Source organism: Carassius carassius, chromosome 10 (assembly GCF_963082965.1).
Source record: "Carassius carassius chromosome 10, fCarCar2.1, whole genome shotgun sequence".
In the NCBI taxonomy this organism is placed as follows: Eukaryota; Metazoa; Chordata; class Actinopteri; order Cypriniformes; family Cyprinidae; genus Carassius; species Carassius carassius.
In genome coordinates this window covers 28,919,985-28,943,309 of record NC_081764.1, presented here as the reverse complement: position 1 = coordinate 28,943,309, position 23,325 = coordinate 28,919,985, and the positions used below count along the sequence as shown (strand labels likewise).

At 38.5% G+C, this 23,325-nt stretch overlaps 2 protein-coding genes and 1 long non-coding RNA gene across 4 annotated transcripts in view; all 3 read right to left on the bottom strand.

The window, feature by feature from the left end:
* Positions 1-757: 757 nt before the first annotated feature.
* LOC132152092 (beta-1,3-galactosyltransferase 1-like) lies at positions 758-2,025 on the bottom strand. The gene has a single exon (XM_059560778.1). The coding sequence runs from the start codon at positions 1,930-1,932 to the stop codon at positions 943-945; it is 990 nt and encodes a 329-aa protein (XP_059416761.1). The 5' UTR covers positions 1,933-2,025; the 3' UTR covers positions 758-942.
* A 235-nt stretch (positions 2,026-2,260) lies between these two features.
* On the bottom strand, positions 2,261-9,632 carry LOC132152093 (uncharacterized). Its single transcript, XR_009436476.1, has 2 exons — positions 8,974-9,632; positions 2,261-2,830 (listed from the first exon to the last, which is right to left on the bottom strand). It is a non-coding gene; the product is annotated as an uncharacterized LOC132152093 (long non-coding RNA).
* Positions 9,633-12,261: 2,629 nt separating this feature from the next.
* xirp2a (xin actin binding repeat containing 2a) overlaps positions 12,262-23,325 on the bottom strand; it is a 30,427-nt gene continuing 19,363 nt past the window's right edge. For both annotated transcript variants that reach the window (XM_059560774.1, XM_059560776.1), the window contains 3 exons: positions 13,266-22,359; positions 12,660-12,793; positions 12,262-12,400 (listed from right to left, as the gene is read on the bottom strand). In XM_059560774.1, coding sequence (XP_059416757.1) covers positions 12,699-12,793; positions 13,266-22,359 — 9,189 coding nt within the window. In that variant the 3' untranslated portion in view covers positions 12,262-12,400; positions 12,660-12,698. The remainder of the gene's footprint in view (positions 12,401-12,659; positions 12,794-13,265; positions 22,360-23,325) is intronic.

The window sequence follows — 23,325 nt, the reverse complement described above, 5'->3', positions numbered from 1 at the left end:
CAAAAGTGCAAAGTACCTACTACTCGTAAAAGTGAAAGTTAACATTTTTGTCCCAGTGATATTATGGGGTTACAGTATGCTTGGGTATAAGCATGTTTCTCAAATTTAGCCAGATTGCTTGGAGTATTATGCTTAGCTCCCTGTGTTAAAGAGATCATCATGAGAAATTAAATAATCTTTTTTTTTTTTTTTTTTAAATAAAATGTTAATTGTACTATGAAAACATTGTAACTAAGAATATTGAATTAAAGGTAAAAGAGAGACTGGAAAATAGTCACAAACTAAATTTTGGTGAAAAACCTCTAGGGAAAAAAACACGGGTAAATATTTACAAAAATATATAAAAAAAATAATATAATAAAATATTCAATTTAAATAAAAAAATGTGAGTACTGCATGCATAATTAAAGTGTGTTTGTGTATCTGTATACCATCTATTTTTGCATTCATTATTTAATTGTTACCTAAAAAAAAGCACAATCATTTCCCGACCCACAGTTATAAAACGGAGTTCTACTGCTTTGCAAAGGCTTGAAATACACATAAATATGCATCGTGATGGGTGATCTAGATATCATTCATTTTGAGAGCAATTTACAGAATAAATGTAAGTTTATGGCAGAAATTTGGGATAGTAAATACTGCACTGCTATTTCTCATATAATACGGTGTTCTTTTGAAAGTTGGTATTATTTATATAAAGCAATTCACAGCGGCCTGGTATATGAATAATGTTAAGTATGTAAGGCCAATAACCATTTGCAAATACCTTGTGAATCCAGTTTGTCCCTGTGCATATTGCTCTACAGACTGACATCGACTTCATGAGTGTGGTCTGTGTTGCAAGTATATAAACTGTATTGCTGTATCTCAGACCTGGAGGGTCACAAACAGTCCTGTATATTTTCAATATCACATTATTCCGCAACCATCTCGCATGTGCTAGCATTTGAGATGTTTCTTATTGGACATATCGGTCCATATTCTCAGTATCTCCTCTGGTGAAATCTGATGTACAGTTAACACTTTTCGGTAGCGGCAGAGACTGTAGGACATTTTCCAGTGATTGAATCCACCGTTCTGGAAAGGGCGAATGCCTAGTTTCCGCAGGCACAGTCCCACATACACGTCCTCCAGATGTAGGAGTCGTGTATGGAGGGAGGTCTTATAAATCAGCTCAGCAATGTCTCCAGAGAAGACGTATCCAGTACCAGAGCAAAAGGGTGGGTACCTGCTATCAGGGTAGAGATCTCTGGACATGAACCACTTGCTGTGAACGTCACGTATGGGTCCTCCATTTATCACGTGACCAGTGAAAAAGCGTCGCCTTGGTTTGGCGCTGGGTCTCAGAAGCTTAAACACTAAATTGTCCATGTTGACAAATATATCACTGTCTGTTTTCATGATGTATTGTGCATTTGGGCAGAATGAGGTCACCCATCGCATGCCCATGAGAGTCTTTAGGGTCAAATTGTGGTAGGAATCCACAAAGTCCTCGACTAGGATGTCATGGAAGATCTGGCTCTCTTGTTCCACCATCTGGTTGAGGACAGGTTCAGTGTTGTACCCAAGAAGAAACAGCGTCAAAATTTTAATGTCGCCGAACATGTTCTCATCTCCCCACGTCTCCCGGATCGCCTGGCGGGCATCAAACTCCTTGTGGTTGGTGCTTATGAGGAGGACAAGAAAGGGCGTTGTGCTTTTGCATTTGTTGGGCTCGTTTATGAGGAACTTGAAATTGTGTGGGTTCAGAGTACGTGTTCGGATATTGCTGAACGTGTCGTTCTTTGAGAGCCTTGGAAGCGGTTTGCGAGGAGTGAAGTTCATCTGACCCACATACGTGGTTGAGGGCCGAGAGCCACTGAGATACCACAGTGCACTGGCCCAGCAAACCACAGTCAGCAAATACAAGCATGACACCTTGGATGGCATGTCGTCAGTGGCTGGATCACCTGTCAATCACACGCATTCAGCCCACGGGGCCAATCACGTGTAGTTATTTGGAATACATTGCTCAATTGAGCATAACCCATTATGAAAACATTACACAAACATTGCTCAGCATATCCCTCATGGACCAAATGCCACCAATCATTTCTATTTAAATAGGAATATCCTCTTTCACATGCAGTTACAGAAAAAGGACTATTTCTCTTTAATCATATTTGCATTCTAAATCAGTAGTTCTCAACCAGGGCATGAGACCCACTAGGGCCCTCAGAAAACATCTGAGAAAAAAAGAAAAGAGGAGGCCGCAGGGTGACTTAAAATTATTCAGTATAATATATGATTATTTATTTAACTGATATTAATCATATTATTAATGAATTCAAACTTTATTAAAATGCTTGAAATACATAAAATGAGGAAATCATATTTATTTTTGTTCCGATCTATTACTATTTCTGCTAGTTTCCCAATTTAGGTTTATAAATAAAAAAAAAGATTAAAAACAAGCAATCTTTTTCATGATTATAGCAGAAATACTAGCCAAAATATCCTAGCTTAGGCACTTTTGGGCTTTTGAGTCAAAATAGTTGAGAACCTCTGTTCTAGATGTTTCTGGAAGCTTCTACACTCTTCCGATTGTGCTGAGATTTGCATCCACTTTCCAGTGATTGACCTATTGCTATTGCTGTGGGTCATCACTGCATTGCGTCTGATCTGACATCATTAAAAAAATCTATAGGGTGGAGTGGACAGAGATGCTCCTCAGTTCAGGTTCTGCAGAATGTCTTTGTCTGTAGGTCACAGAAAGCCGAGATGTGCTCTTTGCATATGAGGGGTGTTTGTTTTCTTCCCAGATCTCACTTTTAGGCTGTATGTGAATCTAAAATAGAAAAACACAGATGTAAATGTTTCTAAATGTTATATATTTACTCTATCACACACATATGCTCTACTGATATCACATGTCACATCCAGTTACCTTATTGCATCATGATTAGATTACGATTACGGGTGGGACTGTAAACTAAAGGCAAACCTAGTGAAAAGACCTATATGTCTCTATTATAAAATAGCACTTCAGCAGAGATTTGCACCTGAAGACAAAAGATGACAAACAAATATCAGCAGCAATTGTCTGGGAAATATTCCAACACTGGAGCCAGAGGCGATTAGTGAGGACCTCGGCTCCCTCAGAACTTCACGTGGGAGAGAAAAGTGACTCCTTTTTTCTGGCCTTTTGATATTGTTTCTATGAACCTCTATTAACCTCGGTCGGTCAGATTCAGGAGTGACTAGACCAATTCAGTATAAAGCATCTTCAACACATAACAGACCAGGCATAATTTGCCACACCAATGTTATTTTAACATAATTTATATGGTTTTTTATATTTAATATTTTCAGGTTTTATAGAGTGGGACACAATTGGTTATTAAGTGCAATTAGCAGTGAAAAAGAACTCAATGCAGTGCTTGCACTGATTGACACAGCCGAAACGCGTGCACTGAAAGCCCCTCTCTTGACAGCACGCGATCGAGAGAACAGATCTCTTTCATGTTTTTTTGTGCTTGAATGGTCAAATACGCACACAGTTATGTCATAATACCCATAACGTGGAGTATTCAAGTAAGCACAGTTATATTTTAAATAAATGTAAAACATGTGGGTGAAAACCAGATAAGTTTCAGTATATTTTGGATCCGTGCAGTCGGTCTTAAAGGGACAGCAGCCTTAATTACCTCCTGCTGTCTGTCATTATTAATGTTAATCATGTTTGATTGATACAGTGAAGACTATGCAGTATTTTTTTTAATACACTTTATTTAATCTCTCTAATATTTCTCACTACATGTAAAATAAACCAAAACTACTGTAGCTGAATAAAGTAAAATTGTATTTAATATTTATTTGTTGTAATTCAGCTTGTAATTCACTTCTTTTTCTTAATTTTATTAACAATAAAATAAAAATAGCTATATTACAGTACATATCGTTAAAGTGAAATAACATTTCTCATACCGTGAAATATGATTTTGGTCATATTGCCCATCCCTAGGTGTATCAAATGTAAATAACAAAATAGCAGAGGACCTTAGGGGAGAGAGAGGGAGGAGAGAGATTGGTTAAGATAGAGATTGATGGGTTTTTGTCCCTAAAAATAATACAGCTAAGCAAGAGTCTCTACTAAACAAACATAATCTATTCTCTTATCTATCTTGATTCCCCCTTCTTTGGATCAGATCAACACCAGCCTCCTTTTCTTTCCTTTCCTTAAAAAGCTCAGATACATGCAAATACTGCAAATGTCACAGTATGGAAGCTAAATAACAACCTCTGGTGTGATAAAGCTGATTTAGTTAGCCTGTATTTTTGTTCCCCGTGGAATAAAGGTTTGTGTGTGTGTGTGTGTGTGCACACGCCCTCGTGTGTGTGTTTAATAGATGATCACACATGTGACATGCACACCTTTAAACTTTCACTCTTTTCAGTTTTGTCAGCCACAATTATATGCAACCTCCATCTTGATGCTCCAGTCTTTTGTTGGGCGATTATGTTTCCAAGGGATGGCACCATTTTCTTTTTTTGAAATACAGCATCTGGCTTCAGATGCTGTGGGATACTCTGCTGTTGCTATGGGGCACGCAGTCAAACAGTTCTGAGTGCAGTGATTAACCTTCAGCATTTTGCTTCTCCAAAACGAAGTAGAGCATCATCTCTATTAATGTGTGCATGTGTGTGTCTATCTGCATATGCAAAAAAAAAAACAAAAAAAAAACAAACCACTATCCATAGCTGTTTCATAGCTTAATACCACAATATATATATATATATAATAAATACATACACACACATTTACATATACACGCACACATAATGTATATGTGTGTATATAAATATATAAATATATATATATATATATATATATATATATATATATATATCTCCTCATCTACTGCTCATTTCTCTCTCCTTCACCCATAAAGGCATAGCTCAGTCAAAAATAAAATTTTTGTCATCATTTACTCACCCCAATGCCGTTCCAAACCAATACAGTATAAGCAGCCCAGTTTGTTAACTTCACTTAATCAACTATTTATTTCAACTTCTTCTTCAGATAGCTACCTTCTCTATTTTTCCATGACTTTTATGATTCTTTTTTTTTTTGGTCATTTTGGAGTACAAACACCCAAATCCCCATTTTCTTTCATCAAAATAAATTATGGCTGGAAAAGATTGGACAGGATATTCTTTAAAAATCTTCCATTTGTGTTCCATGGCAGAAAGGATGGTTGGAATAACATGAAAATAGTGAATGTGTCCAAAGGTTCTCTCATTTTGGGGAGAACAGTCTCTGTAAGGAGAGATAAACTGAAGAGATTCATATTTTATGATCATAGTTAAATATATTTTGGATATATTTTAGGGTCTTCACATAGCCAATTGTTAATAACTAACTGGACATTGACATTCAGACACGTCATGTTATTGGCAAATAACAGGACAGGCAGCTGAATACCGAACGGATGGGCATTATGTTTTAGACTCTGACAGACTCTGTAATAGAAGTTGATTCACAACAGATCTATCCAGACAGAGACAGAAATATGTGTATATATATGTATTCGTTTGTGTGTGTGTGTGTGTGTGTGTGTGTGGAAATACTATTATGATGCATTCATTTTCAATTACTGCCACTATAACCTTGTTTAGTTGTACTAAATGCACTGCAAAATGTTTTCATCACTATTTTTGTTTTGGTTTCCAGTATATATTCTGTATATCTAATCCCATTACATCCTTAAAAAACTAAAAATACTTGAGAAGTTAAATTGCCCAAGATAATACGAGTTGATTTCAGAAAATACATGAACATCGTAGTTTATTTTCCTTACTCCGCTCGCAAAAAAAAAAAAAAAAAAAAAAAAAAAAATTATGAAAATTCACCACTGAAGTGAAATATAAACATTTAAACAACATGGTCAATATCATCTAGTCTCTGACTCAATCTGTAATGAATAAAAGTAAAAATGTCTACCAGAGTCTAAACCATATTTCTTGGTTCAATGGCTGCATATTTGTCAAGTGCATGATTGTGTTTTCTAACGCAAGTCTTTCTGTGATTTACTGATCAATATTCAGATGGCTGGAACGGCTTCTTTCACTAATGATAAATCTTGAGGCAGTGTGTGTATGCATGATCCTTCCTAGCACTGGATTCAAAATACCAAACAGCAAATATAAATAATTAAAATTATATATTTACATAATTGAAACCCTTAAAACTCTAAACCCTTTAAAATTCAGCTGTTTCAAATCAACAAGATGTTCTTTCCAGGATTATTCAATTAAGTTGATGAGTTTGAACTAATTTGGCTATGTGCCACGGGATGTTTAATAGTAATGGAGGTGTACAGTCATGCCATCTATTTGTAGGCCAAACCTGGAAGGCTAATATTCCACGGATTGCCACAGGAATTTCCAGTGGGATTTTAGAATGACTGTTGTCCATTACAGTACGTATATGGACACAGTCATACTTAAAAATGTGAATCTGAATGCAGCTAACAAGCTGTCATTTAAGGACTGCTACATAAGCGTCAGAAACTTTTAAGACTCCTTCAAATTGTGTTACAAAAAACAAACACCAAAGATAACCTTTATATGTGGTATTGCAAACAATAGTGATTATTAACATTATTTAATGTTTCTGGAAATAATTATGTCTGTACAATGACATATTTTGGGGTAATTCATAATGAGAAATGAATTGTAGTAACTACACTTAATGCAAATTAATTATTTTGAATTGTATTGTCTTTTTAATACTATTGACATAAACTTTGAATTACTACTTTGCATCCTGTTTTTCACATAATTTTAAATTCAGCCTAAATTCTAATTTATTTAAATTTAAAAGGAACTCAGTTCAGTTTCCAAATTATCTGGTTCTTGCACGACAAATAAAGCTACAGTATACCACACTAACAATCAGTTATGAATAAATCCTAGCAATAGCTGCTGACACATGTACATGTTTATACATAGTTATGTTTTTAAAAGGACTTCTCATAAAACAGGAGTCAAATACAAAGTGTATACTGGGGGTTTTGAACCCTGTATGTTTAGCATATTAGATAATACACAATGACCTCAGAGAATATAGAATGGAAATGAATCCATTAGCCCCAAAGTCAATTAGTAAAGTCAATTAGTTTGAATCCCACATTCACATTTCCACAAAGCTCAAGTTTTTCAAAATATAATAGGTATAACAAAGACAAACGTTTTAAGGTCAGAAACGGTTTCATTCGGTCTCAATAATATTTAAATGTCTTCTACATTTATGGTAGCCTGTTAGGTTCTGTCTAATAAATGCTTTATATATAAACCAGATACTATTTAAATATTTATGTGGATAAGAAATGCTTAAACAAGAAAATGTGATTGGTATGCAAGTGGGTTTGTTCTTCCTCAGCTCTGAGAGAAGCTGCTTACACAGAAATCACACACACACACACACACACACACACACTAATAAAATGACATTAAATTAACAGCGCTGCAGTTAACTCATTCAGGGCAAAGAAATATGCATATGTGGTGCTGTAATTTTAAAGTAACACTCAACAATGCATGAATCACACTGTTCTATAAACATGCAGTCATACAAGACATACAATTTATATCAGGGTCTCAGGGTGAGGCCCATGCGCTATTAAGGGTCATAACTATTTAATGGAAAAGTCAACATTAAGGCATGATCTTGCATACCTTCTGAAATATCATATCATGTGTTGGATCACATGGACAAGAGAGCTTAAAACAGCTACAATACAACTTTAATACCCTCAAAAGTTTCCTGATTATGCAGGACGGTGTAATTGCTAGCTCAGCAGAATTAATTTACAAAAGAACAATCAAAAGCATGTAAATCATCCAAATCATGGCAAAACATATAGCTGACAGAGGGAGCCAATAGCCTCTTGAAAGAATAATCTCTCTCCACAAGACAAAAAGTAGCAGACTGACAGAGGTCAGAGTCTTCTTTCAAACTGCATGACACATAGCAGTAGTAGTACTGATATCAAAAAGCTCCAAATCAAGTACTTTGCATCAAATTTGTCTTTACGATTACAATGACAATGTGTTGCCATTGGGGCCTGATTTTATTGTCAAAACAGCGGAAACATTCTTTCTGGTTTGGATTGAAATTAAGGTAAATGATGGACTTTCCCATTTTGAGTGAACTATCCCTTTCATCAAAAACCAAAACTTTTTTTTTACAAAGTTAAATCATATGTTCATGTAGATGGAATTTGAAGCAAGACAATGATTTTTAAGGTTTAAAACAATGTTTAGAGAACATGAAGATGAAGAATGTGATACATTGGATTTAAACAAGTCAAACGCGGCCTATAGTTGTCATTCATGAGAAGGTGTGGCCATTTCCATTTAACAAGTCAACAAAGATCCAGTCTAACCAAAAATTTAGAAATAACCAGTAAAACTGAAATAGGTACCAGCAACAACTGCTTGTTACTACCAGTGACAATTGAATAAATACTTTCTGCTATAGAGACAGTGACTAGCAAAGGAATAAGTAGGCTTGTATTTAATTAATTACTACCAGTAACTAATGAATAGAGCTACCAGTAGAAAAGCAATACTAGTCTCTTGAAACTGAATGCCAATGATTTACATAACAAGTACGTTTTTCAAAGAAACAAATGTAAAAAACGCCCTGATTGAACTTCATATTATAATATTTATTGGCTAATCACAGTGTTTATGTTTTACAATATTTACAGATGAAAGCGGATGTATGCTCGTCTCCTGGTAATAGATCCAAAATATACGCAAAGAATGCTATATGCATCGCTCCTTTTACCCCAAAACCCGAACATAGCATCACGTGACTCTTTGTAGCGCTGCTCGTGTCGCCTTAAATAACAGGACGCTCAACAAACGCAGATGGTCGACATACGCGGTAAACGAGAACGAGGCAAAGCCTTGTGAACATACCTTTTCGGTCAGATTATCTGCACTGGTGAAATCCTGACAGTTTTCTTCAGAGCACAGTGCGAAAGGACGGCGTAGTGAACGAGCGGTTGCGAGGTGGTGCGCTCACTGCGCTGCAGCGGGTTATAGAGCGCTGTCCAATCAGCAGCCCGCCCGCAGAAGGCGAATCAGTGCTAGCCTACCCCTTAAACCAACATAACCTTCTCTCTCCACTTTCATACTGCAACAACCTCTTTTTGCAAAGCACATGTCAAGATTATGACTGCTTTTGATAAAGCAATGTTGATACCTGAATTCAGTTCCCTGTAAACTGTAAAATAGGCTACCTATAACAAATAATAATAACGAGCTACTTTATATAAAATATATACGTTTTATAACTGTTCTAACTATTAGATTGTAGCTTATATAAATGCATTCTAACAACTATCCTTATCAATATTAAGAAGGCTTGTGATATTGTTTGTAACTGGCCATTCACTAAGGCCCCTTTAAAATCAATTCTGACTTATTCTACGCTAGCAGCCCGATCGGTATTTGTTTCTAATGTTCCCAGAGAGGATACAAGCTGTATTTTTTTCTACTAAAGAAGTACATGCTGTTGATTAAACTAGATGTCTCCACACATTCCCAAATGACCAAAGCAGACACAGGTAAATAGCTAATTTACGTATTGATTCAGGTCAGCGTAGTTGTGTCGATAGTAGCCTACAGGGTTCACAATAGCACAGTGGCTATATTGCTGATGTTCAATTAATTGTGATTGATTGATTGATTGATTGGTCTTGATTCTGATCTGCATCATCTGCCATTTTTACAACGTTAGTGTGAGGTAATCCCAATACTCATCACAAATGTATTAGAGTACATATACTTATTCAAAAACCTAGCCAATGGGGTGGTGTGGCGCAGTGGATAAGAGACATGCCTTTGGGAGAGACCCAGGTTCGAATCCAGTGTGAGACACCAATGTGTCCCTGAGCAAGACACTTAACCCCTAGTTGCTCCAGAGGCGTGCGACCTCTGACATATATAGCAATTGTAAGTCGCTTTGGATAAAAGCGTCAGCTAAATGAATAAATGTAATGTAAGTAGACAGGAAAAGTTGCTAACATATTTGATACTCAGTAAAACTACAAAGCAGCCAAAAAGATATTCAAGTACAATGACTAATTACATTTACTCAAACACTTTAACCTTGCAACAGTAACTAATGACGACTAATTATAAAGTGTTATCTGAAAAATTAGCTTCAGCATTTTTTATTTGATTGACCACTGTATTATGAATTATGAATTATGAACTCATTTACAAATTAATTTTGCATAATGTTTTTTGGCTATACATGGATCGTATATTCATAAATACAGAACATGATGCTGACGAAACACAAAAGATAATACTGATTATTCCAGAAACATGTTTTTATTAATTGTCAAAGCAGTAGCAGTATAATAGAAACAATTCATTCTAACCACCTTAAGACAGTCAATCTGTCGAGAATTCTATCAAACAAAAACAGAAATCATAACCCCCTATGCATGATCAATAAAGAAATTAAAATAATATCTGCAAACAGGCATTGGAAAACAGACACAGGCAAAGATACATGAATTCTGAATTAAATGTTTACAGCAAAAAAAAAAACACTATTATCGTATTTCCCCAATTTATCTTGCACACCAGGTGCTTTAAATAAAGCTTTTTAAAAGGTTCAGGTTGTGGTTAAATGTGCTGTCTGCTGCAAGCTGAGTATAAAATACAATATGAGCATGCTAACATTCATCTCTCCATGAACAGAGCTTTGATACTGGTATAAAGGATGTTAACAGAAGCTTTGATTGTGTATAAATTAGTGTATGGCAGATCAAATTGTGTTAATTATAATGTTTTTCATCAATCATCATCATAATATCGGTTCTGTTTAATTTGATCCTCTACGGACAAGAAGTCATTTTCATACTGCCAGAGGCTGCTGGCTTCACTCAGCAGCCCAGCATCTTTGGTGTCATTTTTATCGAGTGGATTCTTCCTCATTTCTGCCTCAGTGTTTTGGCCCATCTCCCCTATTGATTCTATTCCAAAATCCAAAAGCTCATCCAACTGAGATGAAGCTGATTCTTTGCTATAAATGTCATCCTTAAATTCAGGAAACAAATTCGAATTGTCATCAAAACTTGCAAATGTGTCATCTAGGAAACATGAGGCACTAAACTTTGGGTTGTCATCTGTCTCAGTGCAAACCAATGTTTTGGTAGTGGGCTGTTCTTGTTCTGACTCTTTAATGTCATGTGAGTTTTTGGCACGTGATAAGACAGAGCTGTCTACTTGAAGTTGTTGGAAAATGTCCGAATCCCTCATCTCACTGTTGATTTCTTCTTTAAATGGATCCTGAGCAATAAGTGGCCCTGAAGAGAAGTCCAGCAGCTTTGGTTCTTCTTTAATTTCATTAATTCCTGTCAAACTGGCCTTGTTGTGCAATATTAGGTTACTGTTGTTATTATTGTTGTTTGCCTTACCATTGGCTGTTTGGCCATTTGGTATTTCACCATCGATCAACGTTACCTCTTCTTCTTCATTTACTTCACTTTGCACTTTTTTTTCACTTTCCTTAGTACCATTTTCATCCATATTATTTGCATTGTCACTCTCCTCATCAATCTTAGATCCTTCTACAGCTCCATTCTCTAACTCATCCTCTTTTTGACAATTTATCTCACTTCCTTCTTTTGTCTCAGTTGCTTGAGTTGTCTCATTATTTCTCTGCTCTGTGGTCTGCTGGCTTTTGCTGGAGGGCTCAATGGCTTTGCCTGTTTCACTGGCGTCCTCTCCCTCCTCAGCTGTTTCAGGTTTTGGTGCTGGTTGCTCTGTCTCTTGAGTTATCTTAGCATCTGTAGATGATTTTTCTGGCATATTTATGGGTGACATAAGCCCTCCATCATTTTCTATGGGGACGTTTTCTGCTGAGTTTCCACTTGTAATTGCAGTTTGCCTATTATTTACTGCTGGTTCATTATTTTCTTTACCCGAGAGTTCTGATTTAACTTGAGGGGGCCAGGCAGGTTTGACTACCTTCATTTCATCCTCCAAATTAAACAACTTTTTGGTGGAGTCGCTGAGGGGTGGCCATACAACTGCCATTTTATTTGCTGGCTTCTTAATGTCATCATTCATCTTTCCTTGAATCATCGTCTCTGTGGTCTTGGGGTAATTTTCTTGTGGTCTCTGAGTTACTTTGACGTTAAAATCAACAAGAGGGTTGTTTTTTGTGTAAGTTGTCTCTGATGAGTTGTTCTGATTCTTTGTACTCCAAAGTTCTTTGTGGGGCCTTTCTCCAAATCCTTCATCATAGTTGCCTTTAGACTTGAAAAGTTGTTTGTAATGTGGCTTGCAGTACATTCGTCCATGGAGAGAAGCATAATTTCCAAGACTGAAGCAGAGATACACATAAATGTGAGAAATCAGTCATGAACAAATATCAGTTTTGAATCTGATAAAAACTAGATTGTTCTATAGTGTATTCTGTCATTACAGCAAGAACAGCTCACATACTCATAACTCCCCAATCAAATAAGCTTCTGAACCTGCATGGAATCATGTTGCATATCAACTTTTTTCCTTCTTGTTCCATGCAGTTACACATTAAAATGTTGAAAACATATTGGATTAGTGTAAAAAGATGCACCTACCTTAGCTGGTTGCTGCAGTGGGCACATCTAAAACAGCTTTTATGGAAGTTTTGCTTGTCTGCTATGAGCGACTCCATGGGATACACCCTCTTCCGACATACCCGACACAGTTCGGACTCTGGCACCCGTATTTTCTGTCAGAGAAAGAGACTAGCATCAAAAAATGCTTTTAAATCAGTCAGCACAGACCCACATGGATAGACACCAGACAGTTCCATTATACTTTTATGAGCAGAGATTGGTGTTTTAAAGAAACAAGAAGCTGTTAGTATACTGTAGTTGTTAGAATTAAAACATTTAAGCACCACATGCATTTAGGGAGGTGCAATACAAATGCAAAATCTGGACCTCAGCACAGTCTCATTACATATAAATGCCATTATGTCAAATATTCAGTCAATAATCACAAAATAATAACAACATTCACTTTGACTATGATATCTAGTTTAGCAGCAATCCATTATGAACACAAAAATATCAAAATAAAAATACAGACAAAAGGAATTCCTAAAGCATCACTATTTGTCAAATGCAAACACACCATCACTGTTTTAGTCATCACTCTGCACTCTTGTTAACCTTTCCATGCTCATCAGATAGTTTTACCGGTGACAACAGTCTGGTGCTGGTGGGAAACAGTCTGTGATCTGTGATGCTCAGACACAGAGAAGCCCAGATTTTTGAAGACATTTTCACTCTCTGCCCATGTCTGCTGGAAGTTCTTTAGTAACTCCTCTGCTGAAGCCTCCGGTGGAACATCCAGGACAGGAACATTCCCTCTTACTACATCTGCATAAGTTGGTGGATCACCACGGGTTGTCACACTCCGAGACTGGGAGGTTGTTTCAGACTTTGAACCTATTACAGTGTTTCCAAACTCATCTACAGTGGAGAAGTGCTCATTTACAGATTTAGTTTGAGAGAATCCTTCAGGTGCTTCCTCTTGTTTCTCAAGATTCTTTCTCTCTTCCCTTAGGTACTGATGGGCTTGCTCACCCATTTCAAAGACATTTTTGAGGGCTTTAACATCAAAGCTGGGTATGTCCTCCACCAAATATGTCTTCTTCTCAGGTTCAACATCTTCTGTGTCACTTCCAAGTCTTTCAGTAATCACAACGGGCTCCTTCCGAACATAAACTTTAGTCTGGGGTGTCTCAAATTTGTTAACAAGCCTGGACAGGTCAACCCTGGGCAAGTCCTCTAACATTCTCTCATTGGCATCAGTCGTTTTTGGGATCTCTGGCTCATTATCTTCAGTGTCTGGTTCAAGACGGTCTGGGATGTCTATAGGATCTTTGCGTACATATGTACGACTGACCTCTGCTTTCTGAGCCTCTTCAAAGAACTCACGCTTGTCTTTGACAGTCATCGTGGAGTCTCCATGGACATCTGTGACATCTATCAGGGATGATTCCATTTTATGAGTCTCAACCGTAATCTCTGAACAGCTGGATGAGCGAGACACTTCCAAATCTGTTTGGGCCTTTATCATGTACTCTGGTAAAGGCATGGGTGGTGGAGTCATGCCTTGTGAGAATTTGGCTGTGGTATCTCTTAGTTTAGCTAGCTTCTCAGAGCGACTCATTGTAGGGGAAGGTGTGGATTGGTTCGGACGTGTTGGTGTTTCAGACCAGCGAGATGGAGGTGTTGGTGTGGTGCCCGACCTGTAAGAGGGAGGGGGTGATGGTGTCACTCTCAAGGGAGAGTCTGTCCTCTTGGCAGACTCAATATAGATGAACGTAGGGGACGGTGTCCGCATTCTTAGCTCAGGTGGCATTTTAAGCTCTGATATCTTTGATTCACTCTGGCACTCTGTCTTCTTCTCCTCCACTACTTTCTTTTGATTCTCTGTTTTTGCTGAGCCAATAGTAATCTTAGATATTTTCTGTGTGGCTCCACCTACTATTTTTTTCTCCTGTGATGACTCACTTTTTGCCATCTCTGAAACAGACAAATTTCCCTCTAAAAAATTTAGTTTAGCCAGGGCAAGGTTCTGCACATAGATTATGACCTCTCTCATTTTTTGCTTGTTGTTCTGAGTATGACTTAAATCAGCCTTCTCTTCAGAACCAACTAGCCAATCAGGAATGACACTCAGCATTGTCTGTAATGATTTTGGATTCAGTTTTGCAGGAGCTCCTTCAAACTCCTTAATATAAATCAACAATTTTTGAATCTCTTCACATTTTTTTGCATAACTTTCAGTTGTCACTGGTGCACTCTTTTCAGATTCTGCTGCTTTTGTAATCGCTGTTTTGTTTTGCTCCTCTTTCTGCATTGACTGTTTTATGGGCTCCTCTCTGCTTGGAGGCCGCAGTGGAGGCTTTACCTGCTTCTTGATCTGGAATTTACTTTTTTGTTGAGTGCTCTGTTGTTGAACTGTGCTCTGAATCACCGCCCTCTCTTCATGAATCTGGACATGTTCCTCTCTCACTGCTTGATGGGACTGAATGACAGATGTCTGCCCTTGTCCTTTATGTACCTCTGTTGATATTGCTGGTTGTATTTGATGTATCTCAACTGATGGTCTTGGTGCCACAGGTGGCGGCTGCTTAACTGATGTTTCTCTTTGCTTCTTTAACTGAACCTCCATTTTGATGTCTTGCTTTGTTTGTCTCATTTCCTCCTTTTTCTCAACTTTCACTTCAGCACTGGTGGATTTTTGGAGGCCCTCCTGACCCATGCATAATTGAGATACATATTTTTTTCCTGTTTCTCTGACTGCTTTCTCAGTGCTGGTTGTTTGTTTGTCCTTTCCCTCTTCTTGGTTCTCTGGCTTCTCTACCTTAGGAACCTTAAATGTTTTCACCTTAAAGCTAGGGGTCACTTTTGGGATCTTTGTGGTCTGAGAAGGAACCTTCTTGACTTCTTGAGCCACACAAGTCTCTATGATCTTGATCTCTTCTGCTTTAGCAGATGCCGTTATCTGATTTTGAGTGTTTTTTGTGGCCTGGAGGCTCTCTTGTTTTACAGCTTGAGCTTTTGTTCTCTCAACTTGCTCTGCAACAGTGAGTGGATGAACTGCATGGGCTGGATGGCTTTTAATTTCTAAGGCTGCAGTGGTAGATGCCTGCTTTTTATCTAATACATTGCTAGATAATTCTGTGTTTGTTTTCTTACCAACTTTTTGAAATGATGGTTTACTTATCTGCAAATTTGCAGGTAGCTTTTGCTTTGGTGGAGTCTGTGGACTTTTTGGAGGTGCAAGTTTTTCTGCTGTTTCTTTGGGAATCATGGCTGGCTTCTCTTTAGCCTCTGGTTCTTTAGATGTTTCTTGCTGTGTCTTAAAAGTAATTTGAGGCTGTTCAGCTTTCTGTGTGCTCAACTCTGCTTCAACCTTCATTTCACTGACATTAAATGGTTTAGTAGATGGGGGTGAGGTTGGAGTAGTTTCTTCCTTGTTCTCTTCAGCCTCCTCTCTTTGTTTGCGATATCTCTCCTCTGCAAGCATGAGTGGTGTTTTGAATTTACTTGCAGGTCTTGGTTTTTGAGCAGAAAGTTCAGGGGGAGGTGGAAGTTTCATTGGTGGAACAGCTACCTTTTTAGGGCGTGGTGGTTCCTCAGCTGCTGGTTGTAGCACAGGCATTGCTGATGAAATTTTGGTAATATGTGGAACTGGAGGTTCAATCGTTTGAACCAATCCCTTTTGCTTGTTGATGTTCTCTTCAATTTCTGTAACTGTGGTTATGTTTGATGCAATAGTTTCACTTTGCTTTACAATTGATGGGGGAGGTGGAGTTGGTGGAATAGGTGCAGTTTGTTTTTTCTGCCATTTCAATGTTTTGGGCTGTGGTTGCTTTGGAGGCTCAGGTTTGGGCACCTTAAATAAAGTTCGGCCTTTTGGCTTTTCAGGTTGGGCAACAGAGCTGAGTTCCTGTTGAGATGGAGGTGGAGGGAGGAAGTCTTGGGGTGGAGGAGGTGGTGGAAAGAATTCTGTGTCTGACTCCATTACAGGGGGTGGAGGTGGTGGAGGAGGAAGGTCACTGTCCTGTCTCATGACCAGAGAAGGGTGTGGTAAAAGGGCTGGCTGGACATCACTTTCTGCCACAGGTGAGGGAGGAGGCGGCAGAGAGAGCTCTGATTCAGAGGGGGGTGGAGGAGAACTCGGAGGTGGTGGAAAGTGAATCTCTGGCTGTGGTTTCACTTTTTTTATCATTCCTTTGGGACTGAGATTGCGGTTCAGGCTCTTAACATTTTTTTCTGATTTTACATTTTTGATGTTCTGGTTCTGGATTACAGTGGTTTGTTCTGTTGTCACAGTTGTCTGAACCTGTGTGGCTGACTTCGTCTCCTCAGTTTGCTTCATGCTAATATTAGTTTGTGATGCCTCCATTGATGCACTTGTTGCTGAACACACAGCTTCAATTTCAGATTTCTTCACACTAATTTGACCTCCAACATTCTTCTTCTTTATTAGCACTGTACTAGGTGTGTTCTGTTTTTGTTTGATATGTTGCTCCTTGACATTTATCTTTTGAGAGCTTTGAGAGGACTCTTGTGAATGAACAGCTGTTGTAATTTGTTTAGTAGTAGAATGATGTTCCTCAGAAGAAGTCTGAGTTTCTGAAGATTTGATCTGATCAGATGTTATTTGTGTGCTGCTCTGCTGCATGTTTCTCACTGGAGGTGGATTTGTTGGCTTTTCCTCAGTTTTAGCTCCAGCTGGGCATTCACGGGCTGCTTGCTGAGGGGGAACTGGATTCTTAAAGAGAGCTTTAGCTTTCTTGTGAGGATTCATTTTTGATTTGTGTCTTGATTGCTCCTTCTTCTTCATCAGGGATTTAATTGTTCCCTGAACATCTCCCTTAATCACCTCTTCTTTCTCAATTTGCCCGTGCTCCTGCTCATAAAGTGATTTGATAGAGGATTTTATGTCGCCCTCTTTGCTTGGCCTTCTCTGCATATGTGGGGATGAGGTTGGCTCCATTAAAAGCTGAATTGTACCTTTCACATCACCCTGTTCACTTACTTGGTGCTGGAACACCCTCTTTTCAGTTGAAGCCTCTTGAAGACTAAGGAGAGCAGTCTGAATGTCACCTTTAACAATCTCCTCTTTCTCAACCTCTTTCACCACCTGCTTTGCCTCCTCCAGGGATTTCAAGGTACCTCTAATATCCCCTGGGACCACATCTTCAATAATTACCTCAGTCTTTGCAGATGATGATTTTTCAAGAGATTCTAATGCACCCTTGATGTTGCCAGGGACAATTTCAGGCTTGTCTATTTCTTTCAGTTGGTTTTGAGCCTCCTCAAGGGACCTAAGTGTTGTGCAGATATCTCCTTTGACTATCTCTTCTTTTTCTATGACAACACTTTGGTTTACAGCTTGTGCGAGAGAGTCAAGAGCTGCTCTCAAGTCTCCCTTTACTATTTCCACTTTCTGCATATTATGTAGGGATAATACAGGTTCCATCATAAACACCTGTACTGTGTTATTTACATCACCAGGTACAATGTCATCTTCAGTAACAGTTCGTCCTATAGTTTGCTGGCTCTTTCTTAAAATCTGTTTAGTTTGTTCTACATCACCTCCGATAATCTTTTCTTTCACTATTTCATCAACAATTTCATCAGTATCCACCTGAAGTTGCCTGAGGTAGTCCATTGCCCCAGACTCAATACACGTAGAATAAAAACGGACATTTCCTCTCTCTACTTCTCCCACAGTTATCTTAGAGGACAAGTCCTTTGCATCAGCACTACCCAGTAGCCGATGTAGTGTTCCACTAATATTTCCTCTAACTATATCCTCTTTCTCAACATTGCTCTCACTTTCTTTATTGAGGAGTGAGTATATGGTCATTTTCACATCTCCTTTCTCATCTTCTTGAATCAGAATTCCACGTTTGGAAGATCCTTCTTGCTTCAGCAAGTTATTAATTGCCTCTTGGATATCTCCTCTGATAATTTGCTCTTTCTCAACATTATCACTCTTATTCTGATTAAAGAGCTGTTGGACAGTTGAGTTTATATTTCCTCTTTCCTCCCTGTCTATGGTGATTGCCCTCTCTTTTGTCTCACGTCTGTTAAGAAGGTTCATCATAATGTTGTTCAGGTCTCCATGTAATACCTCTTCTCTCTGGATTTCTGGAGTGTCCTGGTTTAGAAGTTTGTATTTAGCCATTCTGACATCTCCAATCTCATCTGCCTCGATTAGAATACCTTGTGATTCAACCATTTTCTGAGTATACAGCTCTTCTAGGGTTGCCTTGATGCTCTTACCAACAATCTCTTTTCTCTCCAAACTGCTCTCATTGAAATCGGTTAGGGGGGTGGTTTCAAACAACCATGTCGTTGTTTTAACATCGGCTTTTGGGATTTCTTCATGAGAAATTACAGTATCTGTTTCATCAACTTCCTTAATGCGATCAAGTGGTTCCTTTTCAAAGAGCCACACAGACTGCTTAACATCACCTTTTACCACTTCTTCACGTGTCACCTTTTCCATCTCATCATACTCCGAACCTTCACCACGGATCTTGTCAATAGTACGTGTTTCAAACATCCATGTGGAGCTCCTCACGTTACCTCTTTGAATCTCACTGACACTAACGGTTTTCACATATTTCTTTGATAGGTCATCCATTTCAAAATGGTGTTTGTTTGTTTTCACATCCCCCCCTTGGATGTCTGCTACTGTTTTAACAGCAACTTTCATATCCTCTGCAATCTCATCTAGAGGCTGAGTTTCAAACCTCCACCTGGCCGTGCTGACATCTCCTTTTTGGATGTCTTCTTCAGTAACAGCTTTGATGACATACACCTCATCTGTGTCTCTTATTGAGTCAAGGGGCTTTGTCTCAAACAACCATCTTGCCCCAACCACATCTCCTCGCAGAATCTCTTCTTTTGTGACTGTAGTAACCTCATGATAGTGTCCTTCTTTGTCCCTGATAGCATACAGTGGTTGGGTCTCAAACATCATGGTGTAGTTTTTTACATCCCCTTTCTCAATCTCCTTGTGTATGATGCTTTGAAGTTTGCTGATCTCAGTATCAGATGCCTCCTCCTGAATCGTATCTAATGAGTATGTCTCAAAAATGAAGCGACCTTTATCAACATTACCTCCCTGAATATCTGTTACTGTGCGTGTCTCCTTGAATTCTTCAGAATTTGCCCTGATGGAATCAATTGGTTGGTTTTCAAACATCCAGGTACAGTTCACCACATTTCCTTTCTGAATTTCCTCTGCTTGACAGCATTTAAGTTTCTGCATGGTCTCCTCAGATGTAGAAGTCATGATATCAGATGACTGATTCTCAAAGATGTACTTCATTCGTGATACATCTCCAGAGTGAATGTCAATCTCAGTGACTCGCTTAAAGCTACCGTGATCCTTGTCGTCAGTGATGTTTTCTAGGTTTTCAGTCTCAAATAGGAAACGCACTAGACGTACATCTTTACCTTTTACATCATTTTGCTTTACTGTGCAAGTTTTTAGGATTGTCTCGGACTCATCCTTGATGCTGTCAAGAGTCTGAGTCTCAAAAAGCCATGTACAGGTTTTAACATCTCCTTTCTGGATGTCTGTGGTGTCCTCAGTCTTTGTCTCTACTTTCTCATACAAGACATCCATTGGCTGGGTTTCGAACAACCATCTGCATGTTTTAACATCACCTCTTTGGATCTCAATGCTCTCATTTTTCTTGTTGTCCTCTTCTTCTAAGTTGAAGTATTTAATGCCGTCAAGAGGCTGAGTTTCAAAAAGCCATTTGGCAGTTTTGACATCACCTGATTGGATTTCTTCTTTAGATATTCCTTTGATTATCTGGAACTTAGTGATGCTCTCATCAAACTGATCAATGGGACAAGTTTCAAACATCCACTTGCAGCTTCTCACATCTCCTTTTACAACTTCCTCTCTGCGCACGGTTTTAACTTCATGGTAGTGTCCTGAGCTGTCCTGTACAGCATACAAGGGTGCTGACTCAAATAATACTTTATTTGTTTTCACTGAGCCACTGGTGACACCCTCCACTTGTATTTTTTGTGCATCTGTACATTTGCTCAGGTCCATGGTCTCAAATATTTCCTTGTAATTTGTGACATCACCCTTTTCAAGGTCCTCTAAATTGATAGTGCGTGTGATCTCTTTCTTCTCCTCTCTGATCTGCTCAAGAGGTTTGCTTTCAAACAACCACCTCTGGTGTCTCACATCGCCTTTCTCTTCTTCTGATGCTAGCACCTTTTGTAGCTTGCCAACTTCTGGAAACTCTTTCAGATTCTCCATGGGCACTGTTTCAAACAAATGCCTAGCAGAAGTAACATCACCACCTATAATGTCTTCTGGCTCCGTTGGTCTTGCATTGGTATTATATTTAAGGTTATCCATTGGCTGTGTTTCAAAGATCTTGCAGTGTCTCCTCACATCGGCACCTAAGATCTCCTCCTTCTGAATCTTTGTGCTTTCCCATTCTTCCTCCTTAATTTGATCGAGTGTCTTTGTCTCAAACAGCCATCTTCCTCTGTTCACCTCACCCTGGTAATTTTCCTCCATGGAGACTCCACAGATTAATTTTACTTTGCTTGGATCCTTGCTGATCAGGTCCAGAGGCTGAGTTTCAAAGAGCCATCGTGATGTCCTGACATCACCTTTCTCGGTTTCTTCGCGTCGCACCTTGGTAATCTCCAGCATCTCTCCAGAGTCACCGCGGATGACACACATGGGTTGTGTTTCGAACATCTTGGTTGTTTTCTTAACCTCACCCTTGACTTCTTCTAGCTCTGATTTCAGCTGCAGGAAGTGACTTTCATCAATAGTCTCAGTGTGTCCAAGTGTGTCCAGGTGCTGTGTTTCAAACAAGTACCTAGCAGTTTTCACATCACCCCCAGCAATGTCTTTAGTATACATCACCTGTGTCTCTTGCTCATCCTCTTGGTAAATTCTGTTGAGTGAGTCCAGCGGTTGTGTCTCAAACAGCCATGTTGCAGTCTGGACATCTCCCCTGGCTAGATCTCGTTTTCCACTGTGCTCTGCTGAGTCAGCTTTTTCTGTACCTAGAGCATCCATGGGCTGTGTTTCAAACACCCATGCAGTATACTTCACATCTTTTCCAGCTATGATTTCTTGTTGGGCTATGTTTTTTCCCTCATCCTCATCTGGTGTGCCATCTTTAATGGAATCTAGGGGCTTGTTCTCAAACATCCAGCGCATTGACTGCACCTCGCCTTTCAGGATCTCATCCCACTCCAAATACTCTCTCTCTGGACTTATGCACTTGCCAGGACTGGTACTTCCACTGTTTTCAAAAACATAGCGTGCTTGCTGAATGTCTCTGCTCACCTCCTCATCACTGTCCACAAAAGTTTGCTCAGTGTCGGTCACTTCAGTTAAGAAGTCACACTCCAGGTTTTTACGCACTTCTGGGTGAATGTGCTTGTAGAGACGCTTAAGTTCATAGAGGTTCCTCTGCTTAGAGTACTGCTCTTTATTGACAGCATATTTGGCTGAAGTAGGTGCATCTGTTGGCTTTGGGGAAGGACAACGTTCTGGGACTTGGGAAGTAATTTGAAACTGATGTGTGCCAGATACTGGTTGTGAGAAATGCTCTACGGCCTCATATTGTGAGGAAGCCACAGAGGAGGTAGAGGACTCTTGCATTGTTTTAGTGACGGACGTGGTCTCATAGCTACCTGTGGCAGTAGTCTTTGAAGAAACATTTACTGGGGCCCAAGGAAACTGGTTGTAATCAAGATCAATCTTTGTTGGTATAGATGAAAAACAAGCATAATCTTTTATAAATACATCATCTGGTGCATAGAATATATTCTACTTTTATTTTTATGTATAAGCAGTGAAAAGGATTGATAGAAAGAAATATGCTTGAATAGGATAGTCAGTGTACAAAAGTTGATTTATGCTCAATTACATACGGGTGTTTTATACAGGTTACATTTTGGTGTTTCTTCAAATATGGGCACTTTTGGCCCTTTGGACTTAAAAAACATTTTTTATGCTCTTATTCAATTTTTTTTATTCATGTGCGAACAGTGGAGATATGCATCGCAGACGAGTTCTGTTATTGATTTATTTTTACAATGAAGTGTCATTTCTACCACATCTCAAATTATTTATTGTTTAACATGATTCTGAAAATGACGTTTTAAACATTTGTTTCATATCTTGCATTATGTCTTGTGCATTTTTTACATGCTTTTTACATAATTTTTAGCTAAATTTTTCACATTATGATATATATTATGAGATATATTTCTCATATTAAATTTCATAGTTGAGCACCTAGATATGGATGGTAGGTAATTTTAAATAAATCAATTCAATTATAAAAATGAAAAACAGATAAAAAATTCAATTATAGAAAACTGCACGCAAAATATGTGCCAAAATTAAAAATGAAATGGTTTAATTTTCTCTTTGACAATGCATTTTCCGAGTCAAATTGAAAAAAAAAATGCAGTTGGTGATTTGACAATTAATTTTCACTGCAATCTTAGGGCAAGACAAAATTCCTGCCAAATTTCCTGGTTTTCATAGACATCCCTGCTAGCAATTTTCACCCCAAAGTTATTTACCGAACATTACATTTTAATTGGAACTTTTTCACTATTATTGAGTGTGCATTAATAAGTTTTGTAAAAACTGTATTTGCATTTTTTCTTTCACGTTAAACTTTTCATTTTAATATTGGCAGTCTTGCCTCGAGAT